The sequence below is a fragment of the Elephas maximus genome, chromosome 9 (assembly GCF_024166365.1).
Source record: "Elephas maximus indicus isolate mEleMax1 chromosome 9, mEleMax1 primary haplotype, whole genome shotgun sequence".
Lineage (NCBI taxonomy): Eukaryota > Metazoa > Chordata > Mammalia > Proboscidea > Elephantidae > Elephas > Elephas maximus.
In genome coordinates this window covers 848,802-870,905 of record NC_064827.1, presented here as the reverse complement: position 1 = coordinate 870,905, position 22,104 = coordinate 848,802, and the positions used below count along the sequence as shown (strand labels likewise).

At 50.9% G+C, this 22,104-nt stretch overlaps 1 protein-coding gene across 11 annotated transcripts in view; it reads right to left on the bottom strand.

Annotated features, from left to right (window-relative positions):
* The window catches only part of EXD3 (exonuclease 3'-5' domain containing 3), a 201,929-nt gene that overhangs the window by 67,253 nt on the left and 112,572 nt on the right, over positions 1–22,104 (bottom strand). For 10 of the 11 annotated variants that reach the window (XM_049897194.1, XM_049897193.1, XM_049897192.1 and 7 more), the window contains one exon: positions 1,044–1,160. In XM_049897194.1, the coding sequence (XP_049753151.1) occupies positions 1,044–1,122 (79 nt within the window). In that variant the 5' untranslated portion in view covers positions 1,123–1,160. Of the gene's footprint in view, positions 1–1,043; positions 1,161–22,104 lie in introns of those variants that run through there. The other variant, XM_049897199.1, reaches the window with a different exon arrangement.

Here is a 22,104-nt window from a genome sequence, read left to right as displayed (position 1 = left end):
TGACAAGGCACCAGAGCCCTCAACCCTGAAGCCGGCCCCCAGTGGGACCCCATTGCTCCCACCCCAGAATCCAATAGTCCCAGGGCCACCCACCGAGCCACCTGCTCTGGGGCTCAAGAAGGCAGTGTGTCCTGAAGTCCTCCCAAGACCACCCAGGCTGAAGCTTTTCACAATTCTTAAGGTCTCCATCTGCAGACACTGCAGGGGGGCCCCAAAGGTGGGGGCTCACGAGGTCTGCTCAGGACAGCCCTTTATCGCCTGTAGGCAGATGGGGTGGGTGCCACTGTCACAATCAACCTTGCACCTGGACCCCAAAACCAACCCCACACTTGGCCAAACACTCAGACCCCACACCCAACCTCATACCTGACCCCACACCGGGCCACACACCTGGACCTCACACCTGGACCCACAACTAACCCCACACTCAATCATACACCTGGACCTAATACCTAGACCCCGCACTTGACACCAGGATCCCACACCTAACCACACACCCAAACCCATACCCAACCCCCAAACCTGACCCCACACCCGATCCCACACCCAGCCCCACAACCAACTTCACACTCGCCCAAACACCCAGACCCCACACCCAACACCGTACCTGATGCCAGACCCGACATCACACCTGACCCCACAACAAACCCTACACCTGACCAAACACCCAGACCCCATACTCAACCACACACCTGGACCCCACACCCAACTCCATAACCAACCGCACACTCAACCACACACCCGAGCCCACCCTCGACCCCACATCAGACCCCAGACCAGACCCCACATCTGACCCTACACTTGACTACACACCAGACCCCACTCAAACCACACCAGACCCCATATCAGACCCCACACCAGACCCCACATCAGACCCCACACCCGACCCTACACTTGATCACACACCAGACCCCACTCGAACCACACGAGACCCCACACCCAACCCTGTACTTGACCCCACACCCAACCCTACACTCTCCCTGGCATACGCGACCCCAGACGCACCACGAGGGGTACAGATTCACATGTGGAACAGGACTCACCGGCGGCGGGGTCACCGGTGGCGGGTTCACCGACGGCGGGGTCAGCAGTGGTGTCACCAGCAGGTACTCCTAGGTCCATTCTTCAGGGGAGGCGGCAGCAGCTTGAGGAGCGAAGAACTGGGGAAAAGGTACAACCAGGCCGTGGCTCCTCTCACAGAACGGAGACCCAGACCCCGGTGGCAGCCCATCCCTGCACCCGCGGTGCTGTGGAGCACGAGAGCAGTCTGAACACTGCTCCCAGCTGGACGTCCGGGCCTGATACCCTGAGAGCTCTCAGTAGGGAGGGCCATGGGAGTGGACCCAGGAGCAGGCCCCTACCCCCGCGCAGCACCCTGGGGCCCTAGAGAGAGGGGTGATCTCCACCCCAATGCACCTCAGTGAACACACTAGTTCTAGTAAGTGGCTGACAGGTTCTTGAGGGTTTCACTTGCAGACAACCCTATCATCACAAATGGTTCCTGTCCCCTTCTCTGGTCCTCAGACTTTGGGTCTGCTTCTGCCCTTGGGCACTGACCAGCAGGGGTTGGTGATGGGGGTCCCTACCCAAGACTGACAGCTGCCTTCCCACAGGCCAGGCCTCTGGGGTTGCCCCTCTGGGGTGAGGAAGCGCCACTGTGGAGGCCCCGTGGTACACTCAGCACCCAGGCCCTCAAGCAGGCTGCCAGCCACCCCCAGACACCCTCTGCTTCCTCAGGATGCTGGGAGCACCGACCTTGGGGGGCCAGTCAGGACCCAGGATGCTGAGAGTACTGACCTTGGGGGGCCAGTCAGGACCCGACCAGATAGAGCAGGCAGTGTGCCAGGCCCTAAAGCCACCAAATTCACGGTCATCACTCCCAGTGTGCCGACAGCTTACATAACTTGTGTTTTATGGAGAACTTTTCTCTTCATTTATGGAGGTTATCTTTTTCCTCCTTGAATCTATTTATGTGATGACTTATAATAACATTCCCTTTTATATGTAACACACTCTGTACACAGGATGAAACTCTGACCCTGACACAGGTGTGAGACAGAGAACCTGCCGTAAGCCCCACCTCTTACCCAGCAGGGCTCTTTCAAGAGTACCCTTGTATTACTATTTTTTGATTTTTCAGTTTTAGATATTATTGTTTGTTCAAAGTAAGATTCCTCTGTCTTCCTCCATCACCCAGTACACACCCCCAGCCTCCTAAGAAGAGTCCTATCTGCCCTGTCTGTTGAATCGCTGCATAGGGATCCCATGATGCCAGCTTTGTAAATATCATTCATACCCGAGTCACAAGGTGGACAATGGTTACTTTCCCTTCCTCATATAATTCTTAATCAAATAAAAATTACCGTAGACTTCACTCTGGCCATGGTGGAATAACTGTTGTCAGCCTGGCCTTTTCACCCAGAACAACCATAAAACTGCGCACAACATGTTTTAGGCACCTGTTTTCTGGCCCTGCTGTGCTTCCTGACCTTTATCCGTTGCTGGTGGGAATGCAAAATGCTACAGCCATTGTGGAAGCCAGTGTGGCAGTTCCTCAAAAAACTAAAAATAGAACTATCATATGACCCAGCCATTCCACTCCCAGGTATATACGTGAAAAGACTTGAAACAGAGACTCAAAAAGAGTATCGCACATCAGTGTTCCTGCAGCTCTGAATACAACAACCAAAAGGTGGAAACGACCTAAATGTCCATCAACAGACAATGGATAAACAAAATGTGATACACACATACAATGGACTACTACACAGTCAGCAGGAGAAATGAAGTCATGATACACGCTACAATACAGATAAAGCTCTAAGACGTGCTGAGTGAAATAAGTCAATCACAAAAGGACAAATACTGTATGACCTCATGTGACAGTTAAGATCGTGTGTCACCTTGGCTGGGCCATGATATCAGTGTTTATACGTCATCACTCTCAGGATCGTATCTGCTATGAGTAGCCAATCAGTTGAAAGGGAGCTTCCTTGGGGGTGTGGCCCGCATCCGAATATAACCAGACGTTTTGGCTTTTTGCTTGCTGTGGAACCTGTAGCCACCTCCTGTTTGTCTTGACCTCTGGTTTTGGAATTTGAGCTATCGACTTGGCTGCCCATCTTGGGATTCATCGATCTTCACAGCCTGTGAGCAAGAGCCCTGCTCTCTGACCTGCCAATCTTGGCTTCCCCAGCCCCTGCAGCTATGTGAGTCAGGTGAACCTCTATTCTGATCCACAGACTTGGGACATTTTAGCCTCTATGAGTGCACGAGCCATTTCCTTGACATAAATCTCTCTATATATTGACACGCTTTACTGGCTTTGCTTCTCTAGAGAACCCAGCCTAAGACACCCTACTTATACAAAAAGACAAAAGGGAAATGTATAGAGACCAAAGTTTATTAGCAGTTACCACTGGCAGGAAGGAAGGGGAAAGGGGGAGATAGTGCTTATGGAGTACTGGGTCTCAGTTTACCGTGACGGAAAAATTGCACTGAATACAAGTAGGGCTACAAAGCCCATTAGTGTAAGTGCTGCCAATAACTTGTATACCTGTAAAAAACTGAGCTGGCAAAAGTTGTGTGATAGACATATTTACAACAATGACCAAAAATATAATAGGAAAGAATAGCTGCTGAGGCTGCGTATGTACAACTAAACACCCCATGGAATTTGGTTCCTTGGTTTGGAGATTTAGGCTCATGGTTTCATGGGACATCCCAGTTAATTGGCCTAATGACGTATTTAGTGCTTCTGTTCTACCTCCTAGTTCGTTGTGTAGTGCCTGGGGTCTTAAAAGCTTGCAAGCAGCCATCTAGGTACAACGAATGGTCTCTATTCACCTGGAGCAACAGAGGAAGAAGGAGAGTCAGGAACAGGAGGAGGATATGGACTGTGTGGCTAAATGCCTCCATAAACAGCTCCTTCCTTTGCCGTGAGACCAGAGCTAAACGGTGCCTGTCTACAATTACTGAATCTTTGCATCAAAGATTCTATAGAAAAATCCTGATAAAAAGGGGGAGAATGCAGAACAGAATTTCAAATTTTCATGGAATCCAGACTTTCTGGAGCCATGGAGGTTGGATAAACCCCTGAAACTACTGTCCTGAGATAATCTTTAAACCTTAAACCAAAAACATCCCCTGAAGTCTTCTTAAAACCAAACAACTCAAGAGACAGAAAGCCCGAGACCAGAAGAACTAGATGGTGCTCTGCTACAACCGATGACTGCCTGACAGGGAACACAACACAGAACCCCTGAGGGAGCAGGACAGCAGTGGGATGCAGACCTCAAATCCTTATAAAAAGACCAGATTTAATGGTCTGACTGAGACTGGAAGGACCCCAGATGTCGTGGTCCCCAGATCTTCTGTCAGCCTAAGACAGGAACCATTCCCAAAGTCAACTCTTCAGACAGGGATTGGACTGGACTATGGGAAAGAAAATGATACTGGTGAGGAGTAAGTTCTTGGCTCAAGTAGACACATGAGGCTATGTGGGCAGCTCCTGTCTGGAAGGGAGAAGAGAGGGCAAAGGGGGTCAGAAGCTGGCTGAATGGACACGAAAATAGAGTGCAAAGAAGGAGCGTGCCGTCTCGTTAGGCGTAGAGCACCTAGGAATATATAGCAAGGTGTGTATAAGTTTTTGTATGAGAGACTGACTTGATTTGTAAACTTTCACTTAAAGCACAATAAAAATTAACAAACAAACAATAGTTTAGCTTAAAACATAAAAAAAGTGTCTGCCTTGAGCATTATGCTCTTTTAAAAACTATCTGGGATCAAACTGACGATAGCAACTTGAAAGATTAGACAGAAAACTTAGGGGGCAGTGAGTTTATGTTAATGGGTGTCTTAGTCATCTAGTGCTGCTATAAAAGAAATACCACAGTGGATGGCTTTCATAAAGAGAAATTTATTCTCTCACAGTCTAGGAGGCTAGAAGTCTGAATTCAGGGTGCCAACTCCAACAAAAGCTTTTTCTCTCTGTTGGCTCTGGGGGAAGGTCCTTGTCATCAGTCTTCCCGGTTGAGGAGCTTCTCAGCACAGGGATCCTGGGTCCAAAGGACACGCTATTCTCCTGACTCTTATTACTTGCTGATACGAGCCTCCCTTGTCTCTCTGCTCACTTCTCTCTTTTTGTATCTCAAAAGAGACTGACTTATGTCACAACCTAATCTTGTAGATTGAGTCCTGCCTCATTAACATAACTGCCGATAATTCCACCTCATGAGGATTTACAACACATAGGAAAATCACATCAGATGACAAAATGATGGACAGTCACATTAATACCAGCGACTGTCCATCATTTTGTCATCTGGAATCATGGACTAGCCGAGTTAGCACACATTTTCAGGAGGACATGACAAGGGGGGGAACAACTTAGAAAAGGAGGGTGAGAATGATATAGCACAGCTAGAAGAACACAGTCGTCACTGAATTGTACAAGTAGAAACTGTGGTGTGTTTTTCTTTGTATATTCTCAACACCAACAACAACAAAATAAAGAAAATTCTTTAAAAAATAAAAAATAAGACTGTGCTTCCTGAGAAAGAGGCGACTCCTGAGATGGGCCCTACGACTCTCAGTCCCCGCCTGTCCCAGCTGAGACCCACAGAGCTGGAACCCAGGCATAGCACAGCATCCTGCTGAGCTGAGTGGCACTGTATCTGTGGGACAGGGCACCAGCACAAGGGGGCTGTGCTGGGCATCCCAGAAGTCCATGGGGGCAGGGCAAGACCACCCCAAACTACCAGGGGGCAGCTTTCCCAGGGCTAAGTACAGCAGAAACACTAGAGACTGGGCAGTGCCAAGAGACACCGGAGTTCCAGCCCAGCCAAGTGAAGAATCTTACGAACACCACGGCATCCAACTGAGATTCCAGAAAAGCCACACCTCAGGGACCACGTCTAGAGTAAGGCCTACTCTACACCCATCCTACCAAAGTCTCAAAGCAAGCCCCAAAGAAATTCACAGGTGATACAGTTTAGAAGTTGAGTCCCACCAAGAAAAGAAAGCTTGGAAAACATGTTGGGCTTTCCCAAGATCTGCCCTAACAAAATGTCAAACCAAGCCTACCCAAGTTCAAGGTAATCAGCTAGCATCTGAGCTGGAACAAAAATGAACATTCTTCAGAGGAAGATAACAATCCAGAATCTCTATGGTATATCATTCATAATAAAAAAAATCACAAGACCTAAAAAAAAAAAAAAAAAGGAAAAAAAAAATCCACAGTCAGGAGAAAAAACAACGACAGAGAATAGAAACTGACTCTGAGATGACCCAAATGTTGGATTTACTAAAGACTTAAAGCAGCTATTGTAAACATGCTCAAAGAATTAATGCTCACCGTCTTGTTGGATGTTTTCACCTCCCCTATTCTCTTGGCCCTAATGCACTTTTACATGTTTCATTCCTTTAACATCACCTTAATGGGTTTCAAGGGGAACGGGGACAAGTGGCCCCCGTGGGCCCTGAATTCTCAGCGCACAAGCCAACGCTGCACCTCCACATGCCCGGGGTGAAACAGCTCATACAGAACACACTCTGCTGGTTCCGCAGGCAGCTAAGTTTCATTCAACCATTTCTCATGGATTTTTGCATCTATGTTCACAAAGGAAGAGCCCTGGTGGCACAGTGGTTAAAGTACTTGGCTGTTAACCAAAAGGTTGACTTTTCAAACCCAACAGCTGCTCCCTGTGAGAAAGATATGGCAGTCTGCTTCTGTAAAGATTTCAGCCTTGGAAGCCCTACAGGGCAGTTCTACTCTCTCCTATAGGGTCTCTACGAGTAGAAATCAACTTGACGGCAATGGATTTGGTTTTTTGGTTTGGTTCATAAAGGAAAATGGCCTGCACTGTTCTTTCCTTAAGAGGCTGTGGTGGCGCAGTGGTTAAACTGATTGGCAGCTAACCGAAAGGTTGGCGGTTCAAACCCACCAGCTACTCCAAAGGAGAAAGATGTGGCAGTCTGCTTCCATAAAGATTACAGCCTTGGAAACCCTATAGGGTAGTTCTTCTCTGTCCTAGAGGGTTGTTATGAGTCAGTGTAAAAAACGGCAGCATGGTGAAGGAGGTGTCAGAAGTCCTCCTGTAACTCCACGAGGGGGAGAGAGATCGCAGCCCCAGGCTGATTCCTAGGAGGTGGAAGTCAGACATACCTCCTCTCTCCAACCTTTTTACCAATCCTGACACCAGCCGCCCCTCCCACAATTCCCTCTACTTCTCTGCTGTGTTTGCTAATTCGTTGCAATGGCCACACAGAACTCACAGACCATACTCACGATTACGGGGTTTATTAGGGAAGTAACAGGTTACAACTCAGGATGAGAAACTACTCAGGATACAGTTCTTTGATCAGGACGGCCTCTCCTCGGCCGTGCCCACAGGCAGGTCTCTCTCTCTCTCGCCCTCAGCCCCTCGGCAGCCTCTGCCCTGCTTGGGCAAGTGTTACAAACCTCTTTAGCTCTGCCAATAAGTTCCCAGGGGCACCCCCACTCTGTCAGTAAGCCTCAGCCCAAAGATGCTCGGCTCTCTCACTCTGTGGTGGGTCAGCAAGCCTAGCTCTGACAAGTGCCCAGAGGTACCCCACTCTGCCAGGATGTCTCTTCCCTGCTCTCTTCTCTCTCCTTTTATCTCTTGTAAAATAAAAAGTGACTTGAATAAGGGTGGTAAGAGTTGTGACTAGGGTAAGGGCAGTGACTTGAGTCATACCCTCTAGGAAGGTGGTGGTTCAGGACACATCCCGCCCTAATCCTGTCTCATTACCATAACGGACAACCCACTCTCAAATGGGTCTAGAGCCACAGGCTAGGATTTACAACACATCACGAAATGAAGGATGACTACATCATTACATAATGTCAAATTACATCAAAACGTAACTGCCAAACCACTGAAAATCATGGCCCAGCCAAGCTGACACATAACCTTAACTATCACAGGTTCCATACACCTTATTTGCACAGTCCCACCTCATCACTGTGTGAGAGCACAAAGACCTCGACTAGAAGGGCCATATTAAGTGATTCACTGCAATCAGAATCAACTCACTAGCAACAGGTTTGGTTTTGTTTGGTTCTGGACATGGATGAAGAGACGGAGAGGTATGAGTGGGGTCCCTATGCGATAATTAGAAGCCCACCCTCCCAGAGTTTGGCCCCAGGGAAGAAAAGGAGCCTCGGCGCCACAGGCCCTTCCCCAGAAGGTGGCCATAGGCCCCTACTTGCTCTACAGGGAAAGGGTGCGAGCACCGAGGGGGGCTGATGGGAGCCTCCCTGGCCTTCCGAGACTGAGACAGAAACTGTCAGCCCATTCCCCAAATGAGGAAGCTAAGGCTCAGCCACGACTGGACCAGCCTATCTCCAGTTCTCTCCGCCATGACAGACAAAACGGTTGCTGTCAAGCAGACCCCGACTCACAGGCGCCCCCTGTGTGTCAGGATAGAACTGTGCTCCACAGGGTTTTCAGTGGCTGATTTTTTGGAAGTAGGTCATCAGGCCTTTCTTACGAGGCACCTCTAGGTGAACCTCCAACCTTTCGGTTAGCAGCTGAACAGGTTAACCATTTTCACCACCCAGGGATTCCTCTCGGTGCACAGAGCTGCAAAGCATCCTTGCAAAGGGCACGGCTAAAAGGAGGCATGAAGAACGGGAGCCAGTCTATCCTGCACACCCAGAGCGTCCTTCTCCCCACGGTGGGCAGGCCCTACCAAGAGGCCCAGGGGGCAGAGCACTACTTGCCCTGCTTTCTCAGCAGGTGAGCTCGTGAACCACCTGTATCACCCAAGAGCCCCCTTCCCATCACACCACTGCTTTGTTTTTGCTTTTTAATATTTTTTTTCTCTCCTAGCTGTAAAGGGTCCCTGGGTGGCACAAATGCTTTGCACTTAACTACTAACCTAAAGGTTGGCAGTTTGGACCCATCCAGGGGCACTGCAGAAGAAAGGCCTGGCAACCTGCTTCCATAAAGATTACTGCCAAGAAAACCCCATGGGACAGGGCTACCCCAACACACACGTGGCCGCCGTGAGTCAGAACGCGTCTGTCAGCAGCGGGTGTGCTTTCATTACTATCTGTAAAGGCCGTTTATGCACACTGAATACTTGGGAAGCTAAATTAACTTACAAATTTTAGAACACTGATGCAAAAGAAAGTGATTAAAAGGCCACGATCATCTCTCCATTCATATTTGGGTCGGTAACTTCCACCATTTCTCCACCTTGCTCTCTCCATGTTCCCTCCAGTCTGTCTAACTCTACTGCTCCCAGTTTCCGTCTGTTCCTGTTTCTCCACCTGCTGGCCCCCAGCCCCCTTGGATCCCCTGCCCAGTCCTGCCCTGCCCCGTCTCAGCCTCACTCACCCCGCTGAGCACAGCGCTCCCTTCGTCTCCTGCTGCCCTGACCTGCCTCCATGAGGAGGGCTCATTCCTAGCCTTGGAGGCGCCAGCCAAGGACAGAGCCCCGCTGGTCCTCCGCCTGGGCTGGACCCGGAGATGGGCTCCTCTGTAGCGACAGGCCCCTTCCTGCAGGTGCAGCCATGGCGTCCGCCGCCCGCTCTCCAGCACCCTGCGCAGAGCTACCGCATGCCCCCATGCGCGCCCCACGCACATACCCTACAGGCACCCCACACATGCATTCCACACACGTACACCCCACATGTGCTCCCCACGCACGCACGCACCCCACGTGCGCACGCCACACAAAGAATAGCAGGCAGCAGAGGTCAGCCAAGAATCGCCCCCAGCCCCACAGGAGGTTCTGCAGGCACCTAAGGGGAGGACCCCAACTGCACCCAGCTCCCCTCCTGCGATGACCCCCCCCAGAACCCGCAGGCACCAGCCACCCTAGGCTCTGACCCACGAGGGCAGGACAAGCACTGGATGAGCCAGCTGGTGTCCAAGGCTTAGTCCTGTGAGCCCCCCGACCCCAGCAGAGGCAGGCGGCCCCGCACCCTCCCCGCAGTGGTTCCCAGTCCCTGACAATAAACTTCTACGTCTCCTGACTCCGAAGTGAAGGGTTCTTGGCAGAGGGGTGTTGCTTTAGGCACAGCTCCCACTTCTTAAAGTAGCAAAAATAATAACTTCTCTTTCTTTATTGTTGGTTTCCTCCCGGATCCTTTCCTGAAAGTACAGTTGTTTTCCTTACATCACGTTAAACCGCTCGAGTGCCTAATGTTAAATTGACCTCAGCCGCTGGGGGAAGCAGGCCCCAATTCGCCAGCCGCAGCGCTGTGCGGCAGACGCAGGGCCTCCCTCGGCTCCGGCCGAGCTCCCGAGGGGTGGCCTCGTTCCCACTGCGTCCTGTCCTGGCTGCACCTTTCTCGGTGGGACCCCACCCAGGGACGCTTTGCTGAATTGTTTTAATGTGCTTTCCACCGTCCCCACCCCAAAGTCTGCCCCAAACTTTGGGCAATTCAAGTTAGACTTCACTTTTGACCTAGAATTCTTCCATTTATCCTGATGGAGTAAATATTCAGTAGATTTCACTCCCAGGGACACCATGACTAATTACCAACCATAAACCCATGCCGGTCAGACCATTCTGATGACTGCTTTGATTCTGCTCTTCATTATGATAACCACACCCGCCTTGTCTTTGGTGATTAAGTGTAGCCACTTGGCCCTGCCACCCCAACAACCAGTCACCCCCACTGAAGTTAGGTGTCTTAATTCAGTGAGAGCAGTTCACAACGACCTACACAGAAGAGCAATCACAGGCTCTTCAAGGATGCTGGGGCTCCCCTCACAAATTCACTCCTCACAGTCTTGGTGAAAGGTGTGTCCTCTGGATACTTCCTGTGGGTCCAACATGGTAAGTCCACCCTAACAATCCAGTTTCCCCAAGCCTTTGGTTACCTCCTTCTGAAGTACACCAGGGCAGTGCTGGCATTTCAGCTTCATCTAGTCTAGGCTACTTCTCTATTCACGTTTCAGCCATCCAACCAAATAAACTGTTAGAGCCTTTTCTGACCCCTCCAGCTGAAACACCGAACGCAGAATCTGTGCTTAGGGGCCCATATCAATAAATTTGGACTGACCCAAATTTATGTTCCTTGCACCATTATCCCACACCCTTAATAGCCATTCCCATACATATTCCCCAGATTTCTGTCTGTATAAATTAGAAAAAATCAAGTTGTTCTCTGCTTGGTACCTCACCTATCATGGCTCGCTGGGACTTGAGTCTAGCTATAGGTCCGGAAGTAAAGATGGGTTGTGGGGGGTGGCTCCTAAGGATATTCAGCAGTGTCTTGCCAGGCATCTGCCTCAGGCAAAGATTCTTCAGACAAAGCTGGATTATCTCTTCAAATAGGGGCAGAAGAGCGGCTTGGCAGAATTTAGGGACTTAATGTCCCCAGCTTTATCAATATCTGGCCATATGTCCTCATCCCAATTTTTAGGATATATATTTATTTCTTCCCAATCAATGTCCTCACTTTAACCTCAGATATCCTGTGTCATTGGGAATTCAGTTGGCTTTGTAATTCCACCACTCTCAAGACAGGCTCTGGATTGGTTTTCAGCAATCTCAGCTCTGTGGCTACAGGCCATAGAGTTTTTTCCACGGCACACATGGCAACTTTCATTTATGTGGCACCTGAGCTGGGCTTTGAAGCCCTAAGCTCATCCTTTTCTTTCCCCACTTTTTCCAGCGAAAGTAGGAACAAACAGCCAGTGTCGTCATACTCATCAGTCTGACAACAACGTTTTAAGGGATCAAATACACGATCACCTAGAACCTCATCTCTCATACGAGTTTGCCTAGGAGTATCCAACAGTGATACTTTCCACATCTCTCTTGCCATGGAAGCTGCGGCCAATAAACGAAACGATGCATTGCATTGGGCAAATCTGCTGCAAAAAACCTCTTTAAAGTGTTAAAAAGCAAAGGTGTCACTTTGAGGACTAAGGTGCCTCTGACCCAACCCATGGTATTTTCAACTGCCTCATATGCATGCGAAAGCTGGACAAGGAATAGGGAAGACTGAAGAACTGATGCTTCTCAATGATGAAGAACACTGAATCCACCATGAACTGCCAGAAGAATGAACAAATCTGTCTTGGGAGAAGTACACACAGACTGTTCTTTAGAAGCAAGGACAGGGAGACTTTGTCTCACTTTGGACATGCTATCAAGAGGGCCCATGACTGGAAAAGGACATCACGCTTGGTAAAATGGAGAGTCGGTAAAAAGAGGAAGACCCTTAATGAGATGAACTTTCACACTGGCGGCAACGACAAACTCAAACATAGCAATGATTGTGTGGATGGTGCAGGATCGGGCGGTGTTCCATTCTGTTGTATGTAGGGTCACTGTGAGCTGGAACCAACTCAATGGTACCTAACAACCACAACAGTGGTAGTATTTTCCGTTATCTCTCTTGCCCTATCACACCATGAACTAACAATGCCCTCTTTACTACTGGAAATAGAGTCATCGGTGCCTTTTAATCTAACCAAATTTGACAACTAATTCCAGAAACCCTAAAACCAATTCTGCACCTCTAAAACTACTCTTGGTACAATGCCCTCTTTACTACTGGAAATAGAGTCATCGGTGCCTTTTAATCTAACCAAATTTGACAACTAATTCCAGAAACCCTAAAACCAATTCTGCACCTCTAAAACTACTCTTGGTACCACCAAAATGTCTTAGGGTTCTCTAGAGAAACAGAACCAGTGGTATGTATATGGGAGGGGGAGGTACTTCAAAGGGTTTGCTCACGTGATTGTTGGAGCTGGCAAGTTCAAAATCTGTAGAGGAGGCAGAAAGCTGGAGACTCCCGCAGGCTTTCATCCCAAGATTCTTAGGTCAGGTTACAGAAAGAGGAGAAGAGTGCCGAGCCCAGACAGCGTGAGTTCTGCCAAGATATCTACCCCTTTCCACTGATGACTGACTGCCTTAGATTACTACATTAGACTGCACTAGAGTAGATCACATTATGGGTCAGCATCTAGAGTAGCATTTGGCAAAACCACTAGGAACCACAGCCTCGCCAAACTGACACATAAAATTAACCGTCACACGAGGGAAACCCTCCATAAGATGGACTCACACGTGCCAACAACTGTGAGGACGGTGCAGGACCAAGGTCGCCATGAGCTGGAGCTGATTAGACGGCAACAACAAATCTTCCCTGGAAGAGCTTTCTGCAGGACCCAAAGAAATCAGCACTGTGAAGGGCAGCCAAAGACCCTGCTTGCTGGTCAGCAAGCAAAGACCCCATGGGCACACAGCCCTCCAAGAACAGGGAGTGATGCCCAAGGTCCACGCTTTCCAAGAGCCCAGACGCTCGCGTGGCCGATGACCCCTTTAAGCAAAGGGCCTTCAGTGGTGCCACATCAGATCATTTCTTCTCCTTAGGGGAGGAGCTGGGGGCTTCAGACAAAGACAAGAGTGCAGCAGGCTCCTGTCAGCCCCGGGAGGGAGGAGTCATGCCAACGATGCCCTGCCTGCCTGGCTGTCCCAAGGGTCACATTGGCCTCTGTCCTAGCACCACAGCTCCTCACACTGCTGCTTCCAGCCCCACGTGCACACGCCTTCCCTCCTGTCCTCCATACATAAGGACACACCATCACCATCCCGCTCAAGGGTGGGGAAACCGAGACACACTTGGCAGTATGCCTGCAAAGCTCGCATGGAGTCGAGTCTGACCCAGTGCCTGAGCTCTCCAGGGCCTCACTGGTCAGAGATGGAGAAGGGTAAGCCAGCCCAGTACAGGTGCTGCGCAACACGAGGCAAGGACCGGGCCGGGCTGACTGCTCCCTGGGTCCAGTCCTTCCAGGAAGGAGGCTACCTGAGCTTCACCCTCCCCCAGGAGAAGGTCAGCAGACAGGGATGGTGTGCAGGAGCCCCCATAGCCCCTGTGGATGCTCTCGAGCCCCGCAGGCCACCACAGCGTGTGTTCTGGGCGCAGTCAGGCCCCTCTGCTGCAGCACCACCCCTGAGTGGAGGGATGGGGAGGGGCTGCCATGAGCTGGTCTTTGGGCCCCTCTGGTGGCCGACCCTGACACCGCCTCCTTGGCTCGCAGCCACCTCTGACCCTCTCGGTGATCTGATAGCAGCACCTCCTGTCTGCACTGGGCCTGGCCTCCTTCCACAGGGTCCCCATGAGGGTTCCAGCTTGGGGTGAGGGGACACCCCAGGGCCCCCTGTGCTCCCCACTTGGTCTGTCCTTTGTCCTGACCACAGGAGAGGCTCCTGGGCTGCCCCCACAGTCCCCCACGAGCCTGCCAGTCCCTTTTCCCTGAGGCCATGTGCCTGAGGGTCCCGGTGGGCAGGGCAGGCTAGTGAGTACCTTGGTCCACCTGTTGTGCCCCCACCAACCCCAAAGGAGGAATCCAGCAGCTCCGCCCCCTCTCTGGGTCAGCTCTGCGGGGCCTCCAGCCCTGGGGGAAGACAGTGGTAGCTCACAGGCCCTGACAAAGGGTCCCCACAGGGACAGCCGGAGAAGCCTTGCTCAGACCCACATGGACCTCGAGGGGCCCCAGAAGCCTGTGTGGGGCCAACCAGGCCTGGGTACAAAACCCAGCCTGATTCTGGGGCACAAGACTTCCTCACTCCCCACACCTGGCCCAGGGTCTAATGGGGTCAGCAAAAATCAGCATGAAGGGCGAGCCAACATCTGTGGGGTTGGCAGAGCGGAATCCTGGCTGGGCTGCTTGGTGGGGATGTCCACGCATCCACCCACTCACCTGTCCTTCTGTCCATCCATCCATCCACCACCCACACAGCACCCATCCATCCATACACTGTCCTCATCTGTCCATCCACCATCCGTGCAAGGAGCAAACCCCTGCGGAGAGCAGGCCAGGCTCTGGACACATCACAGCCTGGGCAGGGAAAGCAGCAGGGCCCACCCTCAGGGCACAGCAGCCACAGGCAGGCACACAGTGGGGCCTTGGGGACAGCACCCAGCTGTGCTCTGGACCATTTACTGGCAGGATGGGGCTGAAGGCAGCACAGCAGTTGTAATGAAGTGAGGCCTCATTGTGGGGACAGGCCCAGCCATGGCAGTCCCAGAGTCCACCCTGCAGAGGCGCGTCTGACCAGAGACACGGAGCCCAGGCGTGCACTGTCCGTGCAGCTGTACCTGTCTCAGAATAAGGATGCATGCGGCTCCTGTCTACCCCAAGTCCGTCCCCCTCCCCTCTGTAAGCCCCAGCCAAGGAACCCAGCCGCACGGAGCTGTGGACTGGGGCTGCACCCAGGCCTGTGATGGGAGCCATCAGAGCCAAGGTCAGCTCTCCCACGGCCTCTGCCCTGGAGTCTGAGCGTGACAAGGGGAGGAAACGCTGAGGACCAGCATGACCTGAGAACAAGAGATCAGGTGGAGGTGATGTGCAAATTGGCCCCACTGTGGGTTTTAAACTGAACTTACTTTAAACGAAGAAAATCTGCTTGGAATCCAAATTGTCCTTCGCTACAAACATGGGGGTGGTTTGACATTCCCAGACTGCCGGTCTCCACACCAAGACAGAGGGCCCAGGGACCCAGCCCTCCAGGAGGTTGCTGAGGTCACGCCGCCAGGCAGTTTGGTAACTTTTGCCTAAAATTAGCAATCAACATGTGCAATTCGTTTAAGTGTCTCAATTTTTTCTTAATGGCATCTAACCTGATCCAAACTCTGGCCTTGAGCCCTTGCAACACAACAGAACATGACTCCAAGATCCTTGGCTCACCCAGGGCTTTTGCTTCCCCTTCCGGCATGCTCCGTGCTGAAGAAGGCACTGTCTGGGCACACCAGCGAGCCCACCTGGGGCACAGGGACAGAGCCACAGCCACGATGTCAGCGTCTTGCAGGCCAGCACCTCGTCCTGGGAGCTGCTTTTTAGGCCCTTGGTCCCGACACAGCTAGGAGACCTAGCTGGCTACCTAGCTGGAAGTCTGCCCAGCCAGAACCACGCAGGCCACACCGAGCATCTGTGACAGGCCCCAGAGCAATCCCGGCCCCCACATGTGCCAGTCCCACACCCACCTGGCTGCCCTGCCCAGCACATGGGACAACGGTAGCCGCCCACAGAGCTAGTCCCCAGGCCAGAGGGTGGGGGACCAAGTGCAGACAGCCAGGACATGGCCATGACATCAGCCCTGGGACCTACCAGGCCCAGCGGGAGGGGTTTGGAAGGAAGAGGTGGCAGGCGCCAACCCCCACCTTTGGCCACCTCACCAGAGGCTGAGAAAGAGGCAGGGACGTCTGCCCTCCTCCCAGCCCCGGAGCAGACTCCAGATGGGGACCAAAGAGGCTCCATACCACCTCATGGCCTCCCCGCTTAGGTGTGGGGGTCCAAGCCTCCGTGAGGACACTGACCGGGGGGCCAGAGGGCAGGTGGGACTCATGGCACAGAGCAGGGTCCATAGGCCCCTCAGCGTCCCACCCTGGCACACGGCCTTCACAGTGGCTTGAACTGTCCCTTCAATGCACCAAGGCACCCGTCACAACTGGCCCAGGTGTCTTCCAAACCCTCTCCAGTTGAGGAGCTTCTCCTAGATGCCCCAAGATGGGCCAGACATGCAAGGCAAAGCCAAGAAACTGGCAGAACCCAGAAGACCCGTGCCAGTGGGCCACCACTGGGAGTGTCCACAGAGAGGGGACACAGGCAGACGGAGCACACGGGGGGCTCCCTGGGACCGCTGGTGCCCACAGCTTCTTCACCAGCCCGAAGGGAACCTGCCCCCAGGACCCTCGGTGCCCACAGCCTCAGCCTCGGCCCTGCCACAGGAGGAGCAGGCTGGTAGGGTGGGCTTCCCGTGGCCACAGAACACAATGGTATTTTCTCCACACTTGTGGGTGAATAACTGAAAATGAACTCTAAGACCGGTTAGCCCCAGCATTCTTGTTCAGAAGCCAAGGCCCATTTCCTCTGCTGCTTTTTCTGCACAGCTTCTGCAGCTCACAGTTGCCCGGCCGTGTGTCCTGGCTCCTCTCTCAGGTGTCTCTGGGTCACCCTCACGTGCCCATAAGAGCAGCAAGGGTTCACGGCGGTGGGGGGGGGGGGGGCGCTTGACAGGGACACAGCAGGGCCCTCCTCCTCTCCCCGCTCTGTGTGCCGTGCCATATCGTCTGGTTGGGACAGAGGCACCGCCTGCTGCACGCCAGGCAATTGCGGGCAGCAGGGTAGGGGGGACCAGCCCTGCAACCAGCGTGGATACCACTGCCTGCGTGCAAATCTTGTGCTGGTGAAGAGGGCATGGGACCTCCACGGTGACTTCAATGTGGAACGACAACATTTTGGTGGGTGTGAAATATGTTACTAAAAATTAATGTCACCTGTTTCTGTTTACTTTTTTTTATGTGGCTACTAAAAATTTTAAAATGTTATGTGCAGTTCACATTACATCTCTGCTGGTTTCAACCAGGAGAATAGCCGGCCAGAGACAAGTGTGGACCTGGGGTCATCGAGGCAGACCCGCCCAGGAAACACCAGGGGCCTCTCCAGTCACTCTGAGTCTCCCCCCCAGGACCCCGCCCACCCATCACGCCCCGACAGAGCAGGTAGAGGAGAAACCGGCCTGGGCCAGGAGGAGAAAGGGTCAGAACAGTTCCAGTTAAAACTGGGCAGTCTCCCTCTGACCTAGATGATCTGCTGTGCCCAAGTTCCAAATACGAGGGGGACCACTGCAGGGCCACCTGGGAACAGACCCCCAAAACCACCGGGTTCTGAGGCTGCTCAGCCCAACAGAGAAGGCGGTTTCAATTCTGTTCACATGGAACCAAATGTTTTCTCATTCACCTCGGACTGTTTTACAGCTGAGACAATTCACATACCATAAGATCCACTCTTCGAAGGTGTACAATTCAGTGGCTTTTAGTATTTTCAAAGGTGTGTAACCACTTCTAATTCCACAATATTTTCATCACCCAGAATGAAACCCCGTGCCCACCAGCAGTCACTCCCCAAGGCCCCTCCCCACGGCCCGTCCCACCACTATACTGTCTCTATGTATTTGCCTAGTCTAGATATTTCATGTAAGTGGGCTCATACAGTATTTGTTTTTTGTGTCTGACTTATTTCACTGAGCATGACGGTCTCAGGGTCCATCCGTGTCACAGCACGCTATCAGGACCTCCACTCTCTTTATGGCTAAGTAACGTGACCCTGTGTGGACAGACCGTATCTCAACCTATCTGTGCATGTGCTGACGGACACTTGGGTCGTTCCCACCTATTGTCCGTTGCGAATAGCGCTGCAGTGAGCACTCGTGTACAAGCATCGGTTTATGTTCTTGCTTTCAATTTTTTTGAGTAAATACCTAGGAGTGGAATTGCTGGGTCATATGGTAACTCCAGGAGCCCTGGTTAAGTGATGCAGCTGCTAACCAAAATGTCGGCAGTTCAAATCTATCAGCTGCTCCTTGGGAATCCTATGGGGCAGTTCTACTCTGTCTTCTAGGGTCGCTATGGGTAGGAACTGACTCAACTGCAAGAGGTTTTATTTTTCTACAGTACTCTGTGTTCAGTTTTTTGAGGAACCACCAAACTGATTTCCACAGCAGCTGCACCATTTGACACTCCCACAGGCGATGAACGGCAGTTCCAGTTTCTCCACCTCCTTGCCAACACTTGTTATTACGTTGTTGTTTTTCACTTTAGCCATCCTAGCGGGAGTACCTCACAACTTACTGATTTAACTTAAGAATTGTCCCTTTCTTTAAGAATTAACACGACTGATTTGAAACACAAGAACACCTTTTCAGAGAGTTACGTTCAGGGCAAGAGTGGGAAAGAGGCTGTGCATGTAGCTGCTAAGGGTGTTTCCCCAACAACAGATGCTGGGGCAGACATGGGGGTGCGGTCGTGCCCATGTCAGGTGGTGGGCACAAGGTCCTTGGTACGCCGGTCTGTGTGAAACACACCATAACCAACAGGCATCTTCTCAACTAACAGCGCTGGGTTCAGCCCTAAACCAAGCTTCTGTCTGAGAGCCATCACCTCTCCACCTCAACTGCTGCAGGAATTCAGGTCCACCCCACCCTGCCCTGTCTCCTCATGAGTGAGCAAAGGCCCCGACCCCTCTGCTGTTCCTTAGAGCTAGGCTTGCCAGCCTGGCTGCCCCTCCCCAGAGGGCCCGCCATCCATGGCCTTAAAGTGTGACACGGGTGCCTTGCGTGGCCTGAGTGCCACAGCATGAGATCAGGCATGGTTCTGTGTCCAGCAGAGGCTCTGATCTGTGAGGAGCGGCCCAAGGCCATGTGCTCAACAGCACCTGCCAGATCCCACTGAGCTCACACTGCCTACCTGGACCACCTACCTGCAGCCCCCAGTCTCCACTCACCTGCACAGTTGTCCTCACTCCCTGTCCTCATGGAAGCGCCCCCCAGCACCATCCTCCCACCAGAGGCAAACCCCTCACTCTCAGCAGCATCTGTTCTATCCACAAAGACCGTTGGGGGTGGGGAATGAGAAAACCCACCTGCCCCCTGCCTTCAGGGACCAAACACCCAAGCGACAAGTGACAAAGCCATTTACACACAAGTACAGTGCACCATCACACATCGCATGAGCACTGTCCAGGACACAGAAGGAGGGGACAGAGAAAACACCAGAAGGAGGAGCCAAGTGAGCCCATTGGAGGGTTCAGGGCCCACAGGGCCTGGGGCTTCCTGGTGGGGCAGCAGGGAGTGCCCCCGAGAGGTGGCCCACTGCACCGTGTGCACAACACACATACACACATGGGTATTAGCACCTGGTCTATGTATTCTTCCTGGTACATGACAGCCCCGTGCCCCCTCATGCTGGAGTGCCCAGCTGTTTTCTCACTGCTATGCACTCAGGCAATATGCATCTGTCAGTTTGTCGCACCGTGGGGGCGTGTGTGCTGCTTGACACTGGAAGCTTTGACATCAGTATTTCAAACACCAGCAGGGTCACCCTTGATGGACAGGTTTCAGTGGCACTTCCAGACTAAGACAGACTAGGAAGAAGGACCTGATGGTCTACTTCTGAAAAAATTGGCCAGTGAAAACCTTAAGAATAGCAGTGCAATATCGTCTGATACAGTGCCCGGAGATGAGCCCTTCAGCCTGGACAGCACTGAAAACACAACTCCGGAAGACCTGCCTCATCAAAGTAGACATGTGAGGGCCTCAACGTAGAGTCGACCTAATGATGTGGATGGAGTCAAGCTTTCGGGACCTTCATTTGCTGATGTGGCACAACTCAAAATGAGAAGAAATGACTGCAAACATCCATTAATAATCGGAATGTAGAAAACTGGAAGTCATCAAAAATTAAATAGAATGCATAAAGATCGATATCTTAGGCATTAGTGAGCTCAAAAAGACCATTATGAATTGGCCATTATGAATCAGAATTGGCCATTATGAATCAGAAAATCATATGGTCTCTACACTGAGAATGACAAACTGAGGGGGAACAGCGTAGCGTTCATTGTCAAAAAGAACATTTCAAGATCTATCCTGAAATACATTGTCAGTGATAGAATAATATCCACATGCCTACAAGGAAGACCAGTTAATACGACTATTATTCAAATTTATGCACCAACCACCAAGCCCAAAGATGAAGAAACTGAAGATTTTTACCAACATCTTCAGTATGAAATTGATCAAACATTCACACAAGATGCATCGATAATTACTGACAATTGGAATGTGAAAGTTGGAAAAAAAAAAGAAGAATTGGTAGTTGGAATACATAGCCTTGGTGATAGAAATGACGCCAGAGATTGTGTGCTAGAATATTGGAAGACCAACAACTTCTTCATTGCAAATACATTTTTTCAACAACATGAACAGCTACTATACACATGGACCTCACCAGATGGAACACACAGGAATCAAATCGACTACATCTGTGGAAAGAGATGATGGAAAACCTCAATATCATCAGCCAGAACAAGGCCAGGGCCCAACTGTGGAGCAGACCATCAATTGCTCATGCACATGTACAAGTTGAAAATGAACAAAATTAGAAAAAATCCACAAGAGCAAAAGTATGACCTTGAGTATATCGCACCCGAATTTAGAGGCTGTCTCAAGGATAGAGCTGACGCCCTTAATACTAATGACTGAAGACCAGATGAGTTGTGGAATGACACCAAAGACATCATACAGAAAGAAAGCAAAAGGTCATTAAGTAGACAGAAAAGAAAGAAAAGACCAAAATGGATATCAGAAGAGCCTCTGAAACTTGCTCTTTAAAAGTAGAGTAGTTAAAGCAAATGGAAGAAATGATGAAGTAAAAGAGCTGTTCAGAAGATTTCAAAGGGCAGCTCAAGAAAACAAAGTATTAGAATGAAATGTGCAAAGACCTGGAGATGGAAAACCAAAAGGGAAGAGCTAGCTCAGCATTTCTCAAGCTGAAAGAACTGAAGAAAAAATTCAAGCCTCGAGTTCCAATACTGAAGGATTCTATGGGCAAAATATTAAACAATGCAGGAAGCATCAAAAGAAGATGGAAGGAATACACAGTCACTGTATCAAAAAGACCTGGTCAACGTTCAACCATTTAAGGAGGTACCATATAATCAAGAACCGATGGCACTGAAGAAGAGGTCCAAGGTGCACTGCAGATGCTGGCAAAAAACAAAGTTCTAGGAATTGACAGAATATCAACTGAGATGTTTCAGCAAACGATGCAGTGGTGTAAGTGCTCACTTGTCTATGCCAAGAAATTTGGAAGACAACTACCTGGCAAACCGACTGTAAGAGATTGTGTCCATTCCAAAGAAAGGTGATCCGACAGAATGTGGAAATTATCAAACAATATCATTAAAATCACACACAAGTAAAATTTTCCTGAAGATCATTCAAAAGTCGTTGCAGCGGTTCATCTTCAGGGAAGTGCCAGAAATTCAAGCCGGATTCAGAAGAGGACTTGGAACCAGGGATATCACTGCTGATGTCAAATGGATCCTGACTGAAAGCAGAGAATCCCAGAAGGATGTTTACCTGTGTCTCATTGACTATGCGAAGGCATTTGACTGTGTGGATCATAACAAATTATGGGTAAGATTGTGAAGACTAGGAATTGCAGAACACTTAATTGTACTCATGAGGTAATTGCACTCATGAGGAACCTGTTCTTAGACCAAAAGGTAGCTGTTCCAACAGAACAAGGGGTTACTGCATGGTTTA